The sequence below is a fragment of the Megalobrama amblycephala genome, linkage group LG19, assembly GCF_018812025.1.
Source record: "Megalobrama amblycephala isolate DHTTF-2021 linkage group LG19, ASM1881202v1, whole genome shotgun sequence".
Taxonomy (NCBI): domain Eukaryota; kingdom Metazoa; phylum Chordata; class Actinopteri; order Cypriniformes; family Xenocyprididae; genus Megalobrama; species Megalobrama amblycephala.
Genome location: NC_063062.1, coordinates 4,868,091 through 4,886,129, shown reverse-complemented (window position 1 = coordinate 4,886,129; position 18,039 = coordinate 4,868,091). Strand labels below are relative to the sequence as shown.

Here is an 18,039-nt window from a genome sequence, read left to right as displayed (position 1 = left end):
TTTTTAGGTGAGAATGTAGTTGTTTAGACCTAAAATATGTGACTCATATTTAAACATAACACCTATTTTACTATTTGTTTTGACGCTTTCCCAGATGCGAGCTCCAGGCCATCAGCGGCCGTTCAGTGCTCATGTACCCACAGAGAGCAGCTTCATCTCGGCCAATCCTTCGGGTATTTGCGGCTGGCTCTTATGTAGATAGTGGTTAAAAATATCATTAATTCGGGGTCAAACAGGCAAATCTTTGGTCTTATTAATCTATTACTTGTTCCAGAACAAAACGATTTGGGTTAAGGGGAAAATTAAATGTCATAACTATATTTAGGCTATATTTGGCTATACAGCCAATCAGGGAAAAAAAATACAAAACAACATTTAATTTAAAACAGACTGCAATCGACTGCATGACAAAAGTGGGAGTATAGCCAAATAAGATGGTGTTGAGTTATTTGACCTGACCGGATGAGAATTGGAGAAGAGCAGAGCTGAATGCTTCAGTCCCCTTTCGCCTCTCATGCTGCTATCTCTGATAGCAGACCTGCTTATTCCTGCTGGGCATGTCGGCAGGTGAGAATCCAGCCAAACCGAACGGTGGTCCTGAGCCTTGTGAATTATCAAAGACCAAACCGTGCTTCTATAAAACAGTCATTAGGTATCTGGGTTGGATACTTACAAGTAAAAAGCTTTTGATAACAAACATGCGTCAGCATCGAGTGTTTCAGGGGGTATTTTAGAATCACTAAAGCACAGATGCATTCACTGTTACACGCACCACGCAAATGCACCCTGTGACACGGGAAGAACCGTAGTCTAAAAGGAGCGTGGGCACTGGGAGAAGGAAAGGGGCTTCTTTATGAAGTTTGGGCGCAGTGTAATGGCTCTTATTGTGTGGCCTCCACAGCACCTTACAGCTCAGGGCAACAATTACAGACTTCTCATCTGACTCCGACATGAACAAGGCTGTACCTGTCATCTTTATCTACTCCTCCAAAGATGAGTTATTCAAAGACGGTTGCAGCAGACGGTTCTGCTTAAAGGGGACCTATAATGCCCCTTTTACAAGATGTAATATAAGTCTCTGGTGTCTGTGAAGTTTCAGCTCAAAATACCCCACAGATCATTTATTATAGCATGTCAAATTTGCCCCTATTGGGTGTGAGCAAAAACACACAGTTTTTGTGTGTGTGTCTCTTTAAATGCAAATGAGCTGCTGCTCCCTGCCCGCTTTCCAAAAGAGAGCGGAACTTTAACAGCTCGTGCTTCGGTTGCTCAACAACAACAAAGCTGGAGAATCTCACGCAGAAAAATGAGGATTGTCAGTAACGGTGTTCAGCCTTACATTGTTCAAACCGGAGTCGACACTGATGGAAAGACTCAGGAAAAAGTTACTGGACGTTTCTGAATGGTTAGTGGATAAATTTATGTAGTTGCTGTGGAGTTGATTCAACTCATTTATTAGCATGTGCCGTCATGTTAATCTTTTATGCAAATGCAGGGTCGAATTGACCCTCGTTTGTGAAGCAGTCTGGCGTAAAATGTCAACAACACTCCACTACAACAACTCTTCCTCTTATCTAAAGCAGCCCAACATGGTCTCACCCCCTTTGTTGTGTGTTCCCGGAAGCAGGGTTTATGTAAATTTTGGGGTTTGTGATGTCACTAACCCAGGAAGAAGCTCATTGCAGTCCCCAGCCATTTGTTGTAGTCCTTAAACAGAGAATTTTTTAAAAGAAAATATCTCCCTTTGCATTGAACTTTGAGCGTCGCAACTTTGCAGATGTTGTTTATGCTCAAACAGCAACATTACACATTAGCAGCTAAAGTTAAAAAAGTTAAATCATACCCCCCCCACAATGTTACACATTAGTGCTATTCAGTTCAGTAAGATAGCTCTTCTAGATTTAGAAAATGATAAATGCCATATGAGGAAACACTTGATGTTGTTCATATACGTGTTAATGGATTATGAGGGCTTATACTGCAAAGAAGATGCAAATGAGCTCTGACATCATCAAAGCCACGTACAAACGGTGCCTCAAACAGGAAAAACAGAAGAGAAAAAAATGACACTATACTCACATTCCCACTCTTATCAGCAGAGGAAGTGTGTTTTAGTCAGAGAGCACTTGCGCTGCCTAAGACGTCATAGCAACAGCTAAGGGTGTAAACCAAAGGCAGTGTGATGCTCTCTAACAAGCTGTCACACACACACATGTGCAACACACACAAACACACATGCACTAACAGATTAAACAGCCTCAACTTCTCTTTTGCGAAAAAAGACATAATAAGGATAGTTCATTTATAGTCTTACACCATTTAAAAAACCAGTGAGTTGATATATTTTTAAAAATGTAACAAACAGTAATATATACAGTAAGACCTGCTACTTATATCAAAATATCTCACATTACATGTCAGTAATGGCAAATAGGATGACAGTCAGTAGGATGACAATTAGATTCTAGTATTTTTGAATAAAAAAAGGTTTACAAACAGTGACTGTAATAGAGCGTATCCATAATCATGCACTTTTTAGTCAAATCACCTTTATTTATTTAGCGTTTTTTACTATGCAGATTGTTTCAAAGCAGCTTTACAGTGATAACAGAAACATCATTTTGGCTGTACAGCAGCTCTAGATGAAAATAGTGTCATTGTCCAGCTTAAGAAGTTCAGTATTGATTCATTTCCGTTGTAAAAATCATTAGTTATTTATTTAGTTCATTTATCTATACAGTCATGTCATTGTCCAGCTCAGTTCAGTTCTCATACAATGGTGTCAATGCAGGCAGATCAGTATTGTTGAATATTAAACTTCCCTGACTAAGCAAGCCAGAGGCGACAGCGGCAAGGAACCCAAACTCCATCAGGTGACAGAATGGAGAAGAAAAAAAATCTTTGGAGAAACCAGGCTCAGTCGGGAGGCCAGTTCTCCTCTCGCCAACGAACGGACAGTGCATAATTTATGATTCAGGCAGAATTACAGATCAGAAGTCAGAATGGATCAGAACATTCAAAATATTTAATCCAGTTCCATCTGGTTGAAGATCGGATTCATCACACCAGTATGGGGATCTGTGCCACTGGCTGTCATGTTGATGAGGCCTTTACAGGGGATGGTCTAGTTGACACAATCTCTGCTGACACTTCAGGGATGCGTGGTGGTCGTGTTTAGGCACGGGTCCTCCTTCTGATCTGGATATGGCCAGGATCTGGCTGACTATGGTAAACCTTAGGATAAACAAAGAGACTAATATTAGCATAGATTCTCATTCGTCAACAAGTGCATTGTGTGTTATAGGAAGTTCTGGCTGACCTAATTTATACAGCCTAATAATCCTTTAAAGGGGACCTATAATGCCACATTTTCAAGATGTAATATAAGCCTCTGGTGTCCCCAGAATGTGTCTGTGAAGTTTCAGCTCAAAATACCCCACAGATCATTTATTATAGCTTGTGACATTTGCCCTATTTGGGTGTGAGCAAAAACATGCAATTTTTGTGTGTGTCCCTTTAAATGCAGATGAGCTGCTGCTTCCAAAAGAGGGCGGAGCTTTAACAGCTCACGCTTCAGTTGCTCAACAACAACAAAGCTGGAGAATCTCACGCAGCCAAAATGAGGATTGTCAGTAACGGTGTTCAGCCTTACATTGTTCAAACCGGAGTCGACACTGATGGAGAGACTCAGGAAGAAGTTACAACTTTTAGAATGAAACTGGACGTTTCTGAATGGTTAGTGGATAAATTTATGTTGTTGCTGTGGAGTTGATTCAACTCATCGACTAGCATGTGCCGTCATGTTAATCTTTTGTGCAAATCCAGCGTTGAATTGACCCCCTCTTCCTCTTCTCTAAAGCAGCCCAACATGGCCTCATCTGCTTTGTTGTGTGTTCTCGGGGGCGGGATTAATGTACATTTTAGGATTAGTGATGTCACCAACCCGGGAAGAAGCTTGTTGTAGTCCCTACCAGCTGTTTGATGTAGTCCTTAAACAGTGAATTCCCAAAATCTCTCTTTGCATTGAACTTTGAGCATCATAACTTTGCAGATGTTGTTTATGCTCAAACAGCAACATTACACACTAACTAAAGTTAAAAAAGTGAAATCATAATCAACCTCCCCTTTAATGCAATACAGTAAATGATAACCGTCCTGGTGGAACTTTCTATCCAGTTCATCACCTCAAATTGGCAATTAAATACATATTTTTAAATGAAGTTGAAATAACGCTTTTCAGATTACTATCAATTTCTTTATGTATAAAACATTTTGTTAATGAGGAAAACATTACTGAGTACACTTTTGATAAATTATTAATTAATAAATATTATTAATAAATAATAATAATAATAATAATAATTCCATACATTTACAGTATATAGCGCTTTTCTGGGTCCACCACACACCAGCTTATTGGTGGAGAGGAGACAGAGTGATGAAGCCAATCAGTATGGGATGATTAAGAGGCCTTGATGGACAGAGGTCAATGGGCAAATGTGGCCAGGATGTCGGGATTACACCCCTACTCTTTTCGAAGGACATCCTGGGATTTTTAACAACCACAGAGAGTCAGGACCTCGGTTTAACGTCACATCCGAAGGACGGTGCTTTTTGACAGTAGTGTCCCCATCACTATACTTGGGTGTTAGGACCCACACAGACCACAGGGTGAGTACCCCCTGCTGGCCTCACTAACACCTCTTCCAGCAGCAACCTCATTTTCCCAGGAGGTCTCCCATCCAGGTACTAACCAGGCTCAACCCTGCTTAGCTTCAGTGGGCAACCAGTCTTATGCTACAGGGTGATATGGCTGCTGGCCATATGATAATGAAATACATTTATTCAAAGCACCACACATCACATTCAATGTGTAAATTTTTTTAGTAGCCTAAACACCTCACGTGAAAATCAATCTCATGACCTCCGTTGCTCTACTGTTTGAGCAACAGAATAAATATGTTAAGTCTTTGAGAAGCACTCAAAAAGTAAACAGCAATTAGAATCATTCATATTTACAAGCATTTTAAGTGGACAGTAGTGAAACGGGGCAAAGTAGTTGGACCTTCTTCTCACTATGAGGGATCCCACTCTAATTTTCCAATCAAAGGACGCACTATGTTTTCTAATAGCCGGAAATGTCTCATAATCTACACCCTTCAGGCTTCCAGCTTCATTAGGAAGGAAATTGACGTGAATCTGGAAATGCAACAGAAAGACATCAAAGCACCCACTCTGCAAAATGAGCAGCAAACTCCTCATTAGATATTCACAAATCTCCTAGGATACGGCCCGCCACACAATAATCACCAAGCAAGATTGTTGCCTGTATTGTAAATGCACGCAACAGCGGCGAGAGCATCAGTCTGCATAAGAGGATCTGAAACCATCTCCAAGCTCCAGCAAAGACAATCAGCATTCCTCGAAATAAAATGGCTTGAGGGCTTCATTTGAGGGCACGTACTGTACTTCGAGTACACGTATTTTATGCATATCTCTGTATTATGGTATGGTCTACAAGTGGGAGAGGAGACACAAGAGGAGGGCAAGAGAAGGCGACATAGTGCTGCAGTCAGGTTTGTGCCAGTTCATTGCTGTCACAGCCCACACATTCAGCTGATACAATCGTTGAGACACCAAATGCCATGAGAATGTCAGGCTCGCTTTTTAAAGAGACGCTAAGCTCAGGAGCACGCAATCAAAAGCAACATCCAATATTCTACACCACAACAAGAAGAAGGGGAAAGACCGCATGCTTCCAGCACAAGCATATTCATTTGATTATTTTGGTCTAGAGACGAGTAGAGATTAGTCACAGTGAGTTGGGGGTAAAGATGATTAAAAATTGTGTGATAGAACATATGCACAGCCTTTACTTGCCAGGATACAATCTGTGCAAGAGCAAAAGCCAACATTTTCCTTAGCGATAGACTATGGGGGCTTAAACAAACCTTGAGTAGAATTTCATAGCTGGTAAAATATAATAGCAAAGGTACACTATAGCAGATTTAGAACTCAGAAATAAATCAGAAACCACTTCTCCACCTCTTCACTTGATGCAAAAGTGATGCAAAGCAAATGCATCATTTGCAAAAGTAATTAAAGAATTGTTTCGCTTTTTACAAAGGAGGTGAACGCATCAAGAGATGGCATTGTATTAACTCTTTCTCTGCACTGACACTGAAATTAATTGTACAGTATATAGTGGCTGATTCATAGATCAAAGATTCTCTAGATAATGTATCACTAAATACCTCATTTAATCTTTGCGATATTTGTCTTTTTTCTCTATTCACACCAGGATTACATGTTGCCACTGGAGACAAAAATGATCTTTGATTTCCATAATTATATCTGTGGGTCCCTTTGATCATGTTCCACCCATTGCTATTGTTCCCATCACTGTGGTGAAATCAAATGCAACAGAATAGGCCAACATCTGCTACTTACACTATTCTACCAGAAAAAAAATGAACCATTATTTGGTGTTAGGAAAAGCAAAAACCAACATCATGTTACTATTTCAGAGGCTTTTTGTTTGGTGTTTAATTCACAAGCAGACTGCTTTTCAGGTTTATCATGATCTAATTGAAATAATCTTATCACCAAATGTGTTTTCATGATTTACAAAAGCAAATGGTTAGTACAAATGTAAGATTAGAAACAAACCAAAGGCATTATAATATCTAATTTTTTCTTTTTTCTGTGGAATTAGGACATTTTTCATCCTCTTCTGCTCTAATGAAGTGTGGGGTTCTGCAAGGATCGATATCGGGTCCAGTAAATTTTCTATTTACTGTACATGCTTCCATTGGCTGATATTTGTCAGGAACATAATGTATATTAACATCTTTATGCTGATGATACTCAGCTTTATCTCCCTATAAAAATGGGGGATAAATCGGCCGTAGAGTCTCTCTTTGATTGTTTTAATGATATTAAGGGATGGCAGCCAATTTTCTCCACCTGAATAAATCTAAGACTGAATTGATAGTCTTTAGCCTCCGAGTTCTTCCAAACATATAATTAATTAATTAGGCCTTTTTAAAGGGTTAGTTCACCCAAAAATGTTTATGTCCAGCAATCTCGTCGCTTCCATAACATTAAGGTTGAACCACTGTAGACACGCTATTTTAATGATACTTTTCTGGACCTTGAATGTGGTAATTTCGTTGCTTTCAATTGAGGATAAAAATAATCTCTTTATAAGAAAGAGGTTTTTCTAAAACCTCTTCTAAAATCTAAAGAAGCGTCAAAGTGTCAGTTTTGTGGACTGTCAATGGAGGAACTGAAATCTCTCAGATTTTATCAAAAATATCTTAATTTGTGTTCCGAAGATGAACGAAGGTCTCACGGGATTGGAGCGACATAAGGGTGTGTACTTAATGACAGAAATGTAACCTTTTTTGTCTTTTAACGATTTGGAAGTTGTTATGCATGCTTTTATTACATCCAGATTGGACTATTGTTATGGTGTTTCTCATGCATCACTTTTAACCGGGACTAGGAAATATGCAAGTAACACCTGTACTAGCATCCTTCCATTCCAGTCACATTTAGGATTAAGTATAAAATGTTATTATTTGTTTTTAAGGGCTTAAATGGGCTGGCACCAAGTTACATTAACGAACTTCTTCAGCAACATACATCCTCTAGGCCTTTAAGATCTGTACAAAGGTTTCAGTTAACCATTCCCACACTGAAAAAAAAGAATTGTTGGTTTAACTTAAAAAAGTAAGTTACCTGGTTGCCTTAAAGAGTTCACTGAAATTAAAAATTTGAGTTAATACAATGAAGGCGATTGGTTTAATCAACAGAAACTCAAAATATTGTGTTATCTGAACCACATTAATTATTTAAGTTGATTTGACAAAAGAAAAAATGAAAAAATGTTGTGATAAATCATGAAAATATTTTTTTACAGTGCAATCTCAATTAAATCAAAAAGAGACAGGGCCTTTTCTGTTGCAGCTCCTCGTTTATGGAACAGTTTACTCCTCCATGTTAGATCTTGTGCCACCCTTGATGCATTTAAATCTCATTTAAAGACTTATCTCTTCTCTCTATACATTTGATTGTAATTAATTTTATGTAATTTTTTTAATTGTTTTATAATCTTAAATTGTATGTGTTAGGTATGTAAAGCACTTTGTCCAACGTGTGTTGTTTTTAAATGTGCTATATAAATAAATGCGATTGATAATGAACTATAAAGCAGAACTGCCAAGGTGAAAAATAAATAAATAAATTAGAAAAAAAGAAAAGAAAAAGAAAATCACAAGATCTATTTCAGGCACTAGACAGGCTTTTCTTCACTCCGCTGTTTGCTCTCTGCTATCGAGTGGTCCCCAATCAATGTTTGCCTGTTTCATTTTTGTTCTAGACACCATACAAGAGTCTAAGCTTGCTATTAGCTATAAATGCTAATTTTGACTGAGATTTGTTTTCTAAATCACTAGGATTTTGCCACTCAAGAATATGTAAATGCAGCAAGGGTTTGAAAATTGGCACACTCTAATTGGGCTTAGCCTCAGAAAGGTCACTCAGAGAGCAGACACTCTGGAACCCGAATCCTGAGATGATTAATTACTTGCAGTGACAAAACATTTGAATAGTGGTAGAGGGAGAGAACTGTTGGAAAAGAAGAATCAGAGAAACACACAAGAGCTAATAGAACTGATATGTACATTTGAAGGGTGTGAACCTGAAAATCACTTACATTTGTGTAGTACATGAAGGAAAACCCAACAATATTAATAAGACCAGATAACCAGTGGCCATATAAATGATTAATTCATCTTTCTTATAAAGATGGTAAACATATTTTCAAAAGATTTAAAGGCTTAGTTCGCCCAAAAATGAAATTTCTGTCATGAAATTTCTATCACTCACCCTCATGTCGTCAACCTCCAAACCCGCAAGACCTTCGTTCATCTTCGGAACACAAATTAAGATATTTTTGATGAAATCTGAGAGGTTGTTTTTATCTCCCATTCAAGGTCCAGAGAGTAAAGACATCGTTAAAATAATCAGAGTCACTACAATGGTTCAACCTTAATGTTTTGAAGCGACAAGAATACTTTTTGTGCACAAAAACAAAAATAACAACTTTATTCAACAATTTTTCCTTTTCCCTGTCAGACTCGTATGCAGTTGGCGCAGTGAACGCAGTGCAGAGCTCCCGTGTTTATGTCCGAACGCCGACTCTGTATTGGCCGGCTCCTGCTTCAGGCTCCTGAGTCTGACAGGGAAAAGGAAAAATTGCTTGCTTTCATGGGAGATAAAAAACCTCTTGGACTTCATCAAAATATCTTAATTTGTGTTCTGAAGATGAACGAAGGTCTTACGGGTGTGGAATGACATGAGAGTGAGTAATTAATGACAGAAATTTCATTTTTGGGTGAACTAACCCTTTAAGGTGATGGCTAAATGCATGTCTTATAGACCATTTGGGTGTTTGCAAACAGCGATGATGTTTTTTTGTGGGCGGAGTCTACCGGGCAGCAAAAAATGACTAAATATAGATTTGGCCCAGAAAACTTGAAGTTTAAAGTTTTCTATTAGCCCTCAAAATGTTTTATTTTAATATACGTTTCCACTTGTTTAAAAGTATTTCATTTTCTGTTGCATTTTTTTAAACCAAAATAAAACAAATAGACATCACAGTTACGTCATTTGCAGTTGCGTCCGCATTGTGGTGGAAGAAAAACAGTGGTAACAAGTGTAAAACGGGGGGGGGAGAAAACACAGAATAAGAGAAAAAAAAATGTCTTGTGCCTTTGGATGTCAGAATTGGAAAGCAAAAAAAAAAGATCTGTCTAAATTTGTATAGAAAAAAAAATGTAGTCAAAGACACCCCTTAAAGCTAAATGCAGACGTGTTGCAAGCCATTAAACAGACAGACTGGACTGATGAAACCTGGGATAATTTGATGAATATTCACATATGCAGTTCATAGGGGACATAATGTACAGTCAAACCTAAATTTATTGAGACATCTTGAACATTTCATTCATTAATACAGTTTATTCACAATAGTTTAAAAAAATGGTAATAAAATATGACAAGATCTCAGAGTTAAACTGAATCAGAAAAAAAAAAAAAAATCATAATTATGTCAGACAACACTTAAGCAAACATGGTCAGGTCAAAGTGTCTGAAGAATTTTTGGTTCCAAATTTTTATCAGTTTTACTGATATGAAGAATTTTTGGGTATAATATGTCACAGTTTACTTTATTTTGCTATCCTCACTTACATAAATGAACTATAGTGTCCTGCACCCACTAGTAAAATATATTAAAAAAATACCAAAAATGTCTATTTTATTTTTTTTTTCAATAATTTTTGGTTTGACTGCATGTGCCCTACAATTACAGCATAAAATAATTTTTAAACCTATAAAAGGTAAAAAAAAAAAAAAAAGACAAAATAAGTTTGTATCTCGTAATTCAGATTTTTCTTCTCAGAAATATGAGATATAAACTCGGAATTGTGAGAAAAAAAAAGAGAATTGTGAAAAACTCAAAATTACCTTTTTTATTCTTTTATTCCGTGGCTTCCATATGCTTCTGCAGAACTGCAATGCTTTAACACAGTGTGATTTCGCTTCTTGTGTAAATGAAAGAGTGCGAGAAAGTGAGAAAGTTGAGAGAGAGAGAGAGAGAGAGAGAGAGAGAGAGAGAGAGAGAGAGAGAGAGAGAGAGAGAGAGCGATGGGGGTTATATTTAGACAGAGGCAGCGCATCAGGTGCAATGTAAGATTTCTGAAAATGGAAACAGCTCCCAGGGGTGAGAGAGCTGAATCTCGGGCGCTTTCATTATTTATTTTGTATCTAAGGCGTTGCACTGGGAAAAAAAGAAAAAAAAAAAATTCGCAGGAAGAGTGCTGACGTCCCTGTAGTTCCCATGTTAATGAACGTGTCTAATCAACAGAGCTCAGGAACCTTTCTGCTCCCCAGTCAGAAAGCGCATGCCTGAGGAAGCCATGCCTCGAAAGCACACTGTGATAGGCAAACTAGCACACTAGGCTCACATAAAACAATGCCAATTCACAGCATGGCACGTCTCTTTGTAAACCAGATAAGTAGTTCATGTACAAATATACCCATTATACTAAAATGCAGATTTATTGTCATTACCAGTGTCATGCCAAAGGAGAAAATTTCTCATTTGCACTGCATAAAGCATGCTGAAAACTGGTAACCGACAACAGTGGGCATTCTATCGCATCTGTTTTCCACACCACCACCCGCCCTTAGTTCTGTTGCTTAACAACACTCATCACATGAGAGCTGCTCTATATGAAATGCTTATATTTTTCCTTACTTTCCTATCAAAAAGATGTGACCCTCACGGCAGATATTGAACCCCAAGTTACTGTCCACCTTTCTGCGCTCTGGAAACTTTTGTAAAGATAAATGAAGCGTGGTCATACGGCTGGAGAAGCTCCAAACGACACCATTAGCCAGCAGGATGAACACAAACATGGAGATTGGCAGCGCCCTGCAGTTTCATAACTAGCCTCTGTCTCAGACATGATGGCTGGGTAAATAATAATATTCTCCTATGTGATCAGAAGTGTCATCATCAGCAGGTAAACGTGGGGACAGTGTGTGGGTAAAGTCATTCAAAAACCATTGTTTTGCTCCAGTGGAAAAAAAAGGGTTCATGCGAGCAGTTTATCAGAAAGTAAATAGCCACAGGCCTTGTGTGATATTAAAAACATGAGGAAAGGAAAGACAAGGGTCATTCGAAGACAAAAGTCTGCCATTTTTATGAGACTTTATCATAAAAGCGATTTAGCGTCACAATATTATTAGGTGTAATAGTTTCATATTTTTTTTTAAATATTTATTAATATTTTGAGTTCATGCTCTCACCAGCACCACAGATTCTATCGGTCTCAGTCAGAATATGATTCTGTGCTGTCTCATAGCAACCTAAAAATAGAACTGTCCCTATTATGCTATATATGACTGAAATGGCTGGAACAAGTTATGGGTGTTTAATTGCAATTCAAACTGATAGATAGATAGATAGATAGATAGATAGATAGATAGATAGATAGATAGATAGATAGATAGATAGATAGATAGATAGATAGATAGATAGATAGATAGATAGATAGATAGATAGATAGATAGATAGATAGATACTACTTGCATAAGAATGGGCATTTGAACAGGTGCACTATTATCAGCCTAATCAGTGCTATATGCAGCTATTGAAATACTGAATATATTACATCAAAGAATTATTTTCTCTTGTTCATGACACAAGGCAATCTATGTAGTGAACAAGACTGTGGTATGCTTAATTTCAATTTGTGCTGTGACAAAGTTATTTAAATGTTGAAGTTAGTAAGGGCTACATTTTTTGCTATAATTATTATATCATCATTTGTGCAGTATTATTATAATATGCCAAAACATCAAATCCAGTAATCAGGTGCAATTTATGTGCAATTTACTAAGTTTGACACAGTCTAACTGGGTGGAAACGTTATGCCATAGTCAGTATGGTTTGATGGTGATATTTAAACCAAACCGCTTATCTGTATTATTCTTTGAATGCTGTATATATAAAAATATTTACATTTCAAATTTAACCATCATCCTCTAACTATGCACCATTACCGATTAGTACTGTATTACATACTGATTAGACTCCTAATCTCGGCGTACAAAAACCGAAGATCTTATTTTTATTTATTTTTTTTGAAAATGTTTTTGTTTGTTTGTGCTCATCATTCATGACAACACAGTTTCACACCAGAACCGACTTATTTTTGTATATTCTGACGTCAAACAGATTCACGTTTAATTCACGAAGTGAAAAGGGGGGAAGTTATTTATAACCTCAACGTCTTAGTGTGATCCTTGGGTGCGCAAATAGGAATGTAGCGATTGGACTGGTCTCTTGCGTTTCAGTAACAAAAGCGGTGGGGCTGGAGCGTCGTTGTGCCTCTGCACGGACTGAACCTAAAATAGGACAGTTCTGTTGGGTCTGAACTAAATAACTACACGAGCTGTGCTGAGAAACTATGCCTCTCTATAGCTTCTAGAATATTGGAGACCATTACCGTGGACTTATTCTACAATGGTAAACCTGTGCGTCAACCAGGTAAGGAAATTTAATAAGTTCATCTATTTGGGTGTTTAACTACCTGAGAAACGCATTAAACATTTAGACTATTTTTCATATGTTTTGCCTATTTAATGATTACGATGCAATATGTTTGCTAATATTACAATGTTTAACGAAATTAAATTTTAGGGAACTCGTATTCACATGCACACAAATAAATGTAAGATAATAGAACATGCAGGTGGACAGACCAAAGTTGTGATTTACACAGAGGTGGATGCAACTGGACCTGGAATTATAACTTATAAAATTATGAGACCATGTTTTATCTTCCAAGCGCGAATCGCAGATGTTTACTATTTTTCACACGCTCTCAGGACCATGGACAGTGCCAAATCGAGAACGCAGTGATTACATGAAAACGCAAATATCTGAATAAAACTCTATATGACACGAAACACGTTTCATTTATTCACACTAAATATAAAAGCGCATTATCAGTGCTTTCATTCCGTCATACTGTTCCATGTTCAAAAATCACATGCAATCAGCTAACCCTGATTAAACCCTTCTTGGGTTTTTGATAAATCCATTTAATTTTAAACGATTATCAAATTATTTCAAGTAAGGCTAACTGATCTGAATATATTGTGTGGGTCGAGAACTGGCTACAAGACAATTCAGGACGACTATTCATGCCAAAGCAACTGCTTTTAAAGCAGCCTATCAAATAAATCTAAAAAAAAATACATACATACAAAATATAGAGGAAAATAGAAAAACCGCGCAATTCATTTATTTAATAATGTAATTGATTCGATATTTATCCGTATTTTTTATCACTACATCACTATAGCACATTCAGATAAAACATTTATATACATTGAGAGAACACTCACTATTGATATAATTTAAGGATTCATAAGGAAATACATGTTGAAACAATACAAACACATTTTAGAATTTTAACGCAAATTCAAAGTTCCATTCGCACCTGATCCACCTGTCAGTACGGCGTCTCTTTCAATATCTCATTCCTGCGCATTCAGGCTGCCACCTGGTGGCTCTTCAAAACAAACAGGCTAGTGATTTAATGCAGGGTTAAACACATCAACAGCACCTTTCCTTATTTCCAAAAATTGAAGTGTTTGTGGCATGCAAATATCTCTGAGATCTGCTTGATGGCTGTAGCAGCAGTCTGCTCTTGCCTTTCAGGACTGAGGCTGATTTGGGTCCAGTCTGGGTGATGGCTGACGTGCTGGAGCTCAGGACGGATGGGAACTCTCTGTTGAAAGCAGTATGGCTTCGCCGTTTGCGCCTTACAAGGCTTCTCCTGGAAGGTGGAGCCTACATCAATGAAAGCAATGATCGTGGAGAGACGCCGCTCATGGTTGCCTGCATGTCCAAACACTCTGACCAGCAGAGTGTCAGCAAGGCTAAGCTTGTCAAGTACCTTCTGGACAACAAAGCTGACCCTAATATCCAAGACAAAGCTGGAAGGACAGCCCTCATGCATGCATGCAGCCACAGGGCGGGACATGAGGTGGTCTCACTTCTACTGACAAACGGGGCTGATCCAAGTCTGGAGGACCGTCATGGATCTTCTGCTTTAGTCTATGCCGTCAACGCAGATGATAAAGAAACCTTAAAAGTTCTCCTTGATGCCTGCAAAGCCAAAGGCAAGGAGGTCATCATCATTACCACCGATAAATCGCCGTCTGGAACCAAAACTACCAAGCAGTACCTGAATGTTCCTCCGTCTCCTGAGTTGGATGAGAGGACATCTCCTGCACCATGTGCCTCACCGTCTGAGATAGATCTTCATGCGTTGCCATCTCCCAGCAAAGAGGAGGAGAAGGACACCGTATTCAATTTTCAAACAAAGTTTAAGTCAACCTCAAACACAGCAGCCAAACTTCCCAATGGACTTACTTCCCCCAGTAAGAAGCCAGTGAACCCCAAGCGGGCTCGTCTACCCCAGCTGAAGCGACTACAGTCAGAGCCTTGGGGTCTGATTGCCCCATCTGTGTTGGCAGCAGCAAATGAAGAGAGCAAGAGAGCCAACTCAGATGAAGATGTTGTTGCAGGTGTCAACGGTCTGAGCCTGTCTAGAAGAGGCACTCTGTCCCGACATAACAGCGTGGATGGAAAGGACATCTTGTTTCCAATGGTGGGTGATCAGACCGCAAAAATCTCCCAAACATCATCTTCCAAGGCCTCCTACGAGAGATCGCTAGCACAGCACCAACCCCTGGCACGGCGTAGCACTGTCCCCACAGAGCAGGATGGCTCTGGAGGAAACTTGGGGCCAGCTAGCCTTAGAGACACACTGCACCGGAGGCGATTGGGGAATGAACACTACGACTCAGACTCCCAGCTGTACTCAGATTCCAGCATGCTAGACTCTCCTAAGGCACCCCTGGAGAGAAGGAAGCTCAATACATCCCCTCTTGCTATGCTTACAGGCTCGCGAGAGTCCTTGGACAGCAATCCCAGTACCTCCTCCCCTAGCACAGCCAGATGCAGAGCACCTGGCCTACTGGAGCGGCGCGGCTCTGGAACGCTATTGCTGGACTATATATCCCACACCCGCCCAGGTCACCTGCCCCCACTAAACGTCAACCCCAACCCTCCGATTCCAGATATAGGGGCAAGCAGCAAGCCCTCATCCCCACTTGCAGCAGGTATCAGACCAATAGCTCCCGTAGCACCCAACTCACCAAAGAGAGGCAACCTCAGGACGAAAAAGAAGCTTGTGAGAAGGCACTCTATGCAAGTGGAACAGATGAAGCAGCTTTCAAACTTCGAAGAGCCCAACCATCAATCTTAAAACTCAGTCTATGTAGATGTAGCAACTTTGACATCATTAATATACGTCTGAGATCTTGGGTAATGTTGATGCTTAGGCAGGTGGAAAACAGGTGGTACCTGTAATAGAATTTGAAAGTAGTTAGCACTGAATGTAGCCATTTAGGGCAAAGGGATATTGTATCATGAGGTTAATCTACTTGTTAGTGTCAATTAGCAAAAAGACCATTTTTGAAACAGCAACTGAAAACTAATATATTTATCTAATGCCTACCAGAGGAAAAAAATCAGATGTCGCAGGTGCATAAATAGCTTATTGTCTATAATAGGTGAAGAAATTTAAAGGATTAGTTCACTTCAGAATTAAAATGTCCTGATAATTTACTCACCCACATGTCATCCAAGATGTTTATGTCTTTCTTTCTTCAGTCAAAAAGAAATTAAGGTTTTTGAGGAAAACATTCCAGGATTTTTCTCTCTATAGTGGACTTCACTGGGATACAATGGGTTAAAGGTCCAAATTACAGTTTCAGTGCAGGTTCAAAGGGCTCGAGACCATCACAGACAAGGAATAAGGGTCTTAACTAGCGAAACGATTGGTCATTTAAAACAAATAAAAATTGCGATGCTCCGCGTATTACGTAATCATGTTGGAAAGGTCACTCGTGACGTAGGCGGAAGCATCGTGGTAGGGCAAAAAAATCCATCTAATTTTGTCCTCCAACTTCAAAATCGTCTGACGTTGTTTTACCTTTTTTTTTGTAAAGGGTGTTTCTTTGCATGTTCTTTTGCACTGGATTGGTACTTCCGCGTGACCTTTCCAACATGATTACATAATGCGTGGTGTATCACAGAGCAGTGCAAGACGAGCATTTGTGGTTAAAAAAATATATACGTTTTTATTGTTAAGACCCTTATTCCACTTCTGGGATCGTGTAGAGCCCTTTGAAGCTGCATTTAAACTTCAATTTGGACCTTCAACATGTTGTACCCCAGTGAAGTCCACTATATGGAGAAAAATCCTCAAAAACCTTAATTTCTTTTCGACTGCAGAAAGAAAGACATAAACATCTTGGATGTCACGGGGGTGAGTAAATTATCAGGAAATTAATTCTGAAGTGAACTAATCCTTTAAAGATGCAACCTAGCGGTTAGTTTAGATTTAATATATGATGTAACATTATAGTGTAAGCTTATACTGTCACTTCCTACCACCCACAAAACTGTTTTTCAAAATATATGTTGGTGGAAATGGGATTTACATCACAATCACAAAAACACAACAAAGCAGTGTGCAATTTTCCATTCTGCAACAAAGGTAGTGTTTGTCCTCTTAAAGAAGAGGTGAGAGAGTGCGCTATTTTTCTCTCGCGCATGAAGATTGAATTTGACAGGCTTGACTACAGCTAGTTCTAAGCGCAGATCTTCTGCTACAAACAAAAACAGAGACAGAAATATCTGTATATCTTCAAAGTCTAGACATCTCTCCATGAGATTCATTAAAGCAGACAGGAGAGTGAATGCAAAACCAGACTGTCAAAATGGAGCAGAGAGGTCACCAGATCATACCCATTAAAAGAAAGCATTCCATTGGCTCCTGATTAAAAAGCTGTAAGAAAAGCAAATCCGGTTGAGAATTGTAGCAAGAGAGAGGAAATGCAAAAGAAATGTTCTCTGATCACTATACATATAAAATGTTAGCTTATTAATGTTGATGTTAATAATGCCTGTGTGCAGATGTATCATTACATGCATACCTGATCTAGATTTTGTAAGAAAAACTGACCATCTGTGATCTGTCTCTTGTAATTGATTACATCTTACATCGATTGCAATAATACAGGCAACATTGCTAATGTTATTATGACTTACTCCTTAACGCAAAGATGATTTCTATAGTCATAGAGCCCTTAGTTAACCTTGCTAGGTTGGCAGTCTTATAATATATATATATATATATATATATATATATATATATATATATATATATATATATATATATATATATATATATATATATATATATATATATATATATATATATAAAGTGTCAGTTCATTCCATGATGAGTTCAAAAGATTGTATGTTTGTAGCTAATTAGTGTATAGTGCCTTTGAGGGAGTGTAAAAGGTGTTCTGCATCAC

The 18,039-nt window shown here is 38.5% G+C and overlaps 1 protein-coding gene and 1 long non-coding RNA gene across 5 annotated transcripts in view; one reads left to right on the top strand and one right to left on the bottom strand.

Moving 5' to 3' along the window:
• Positions 1–2,810: 2,810 nt before the first annotated feature.
• Positions 2,811–18,039, bottom strand: part of LOC125254813 — a 22,792-nt gene continuing 7,563 nt past the window's right edge. For 2 of the 4 annotated variants that reach the window (XR_007181747.1, XR_007181745.1), the window contains 2 exons: positions 15,808–17,504; positions 2,811–3,234 (listed from right to left, as the gene is read on the bottom strand). This is a non-coding gene — a long non-coding RNA (uncharacterized LOC125254813). The remainder of the gene's footprint in view (positions 3,235–15,807; positions 17,505–18,039) is intronic. The other 2 variants (XR_007181748.1, XR_007181746.1) reach the window with 1 other exon arrangement.
• On the top strand, positions 12,154–15,926 carry ankrd34c (ankyrin repeat domain 34C). Its single transcript, XM_048169642.1, has 2 exons — positions 12,154–13,123; positions 14,303–15,926. The coding sequence occupies exon 2, from the start codon at positions 14,334–14,336 to the stop codon at positions 15,915–15,917; it is 1,584 nt and encodes a 527-aa protein (XP_048025599.1). The 5' UTR covers positions 12,154–13,123; positions 14,303–14,333; the 3' UTR covers positions 15,918–15,926.

Coding starts and splice junctions, on each gene's coding strand:
- ankrd34c (XM_048169642.1), top strand. CDS start 14,334: ATGGCTGACGTGCTGGAGCTCAGGACGGATGGGAACTCTCTGTTGAAA.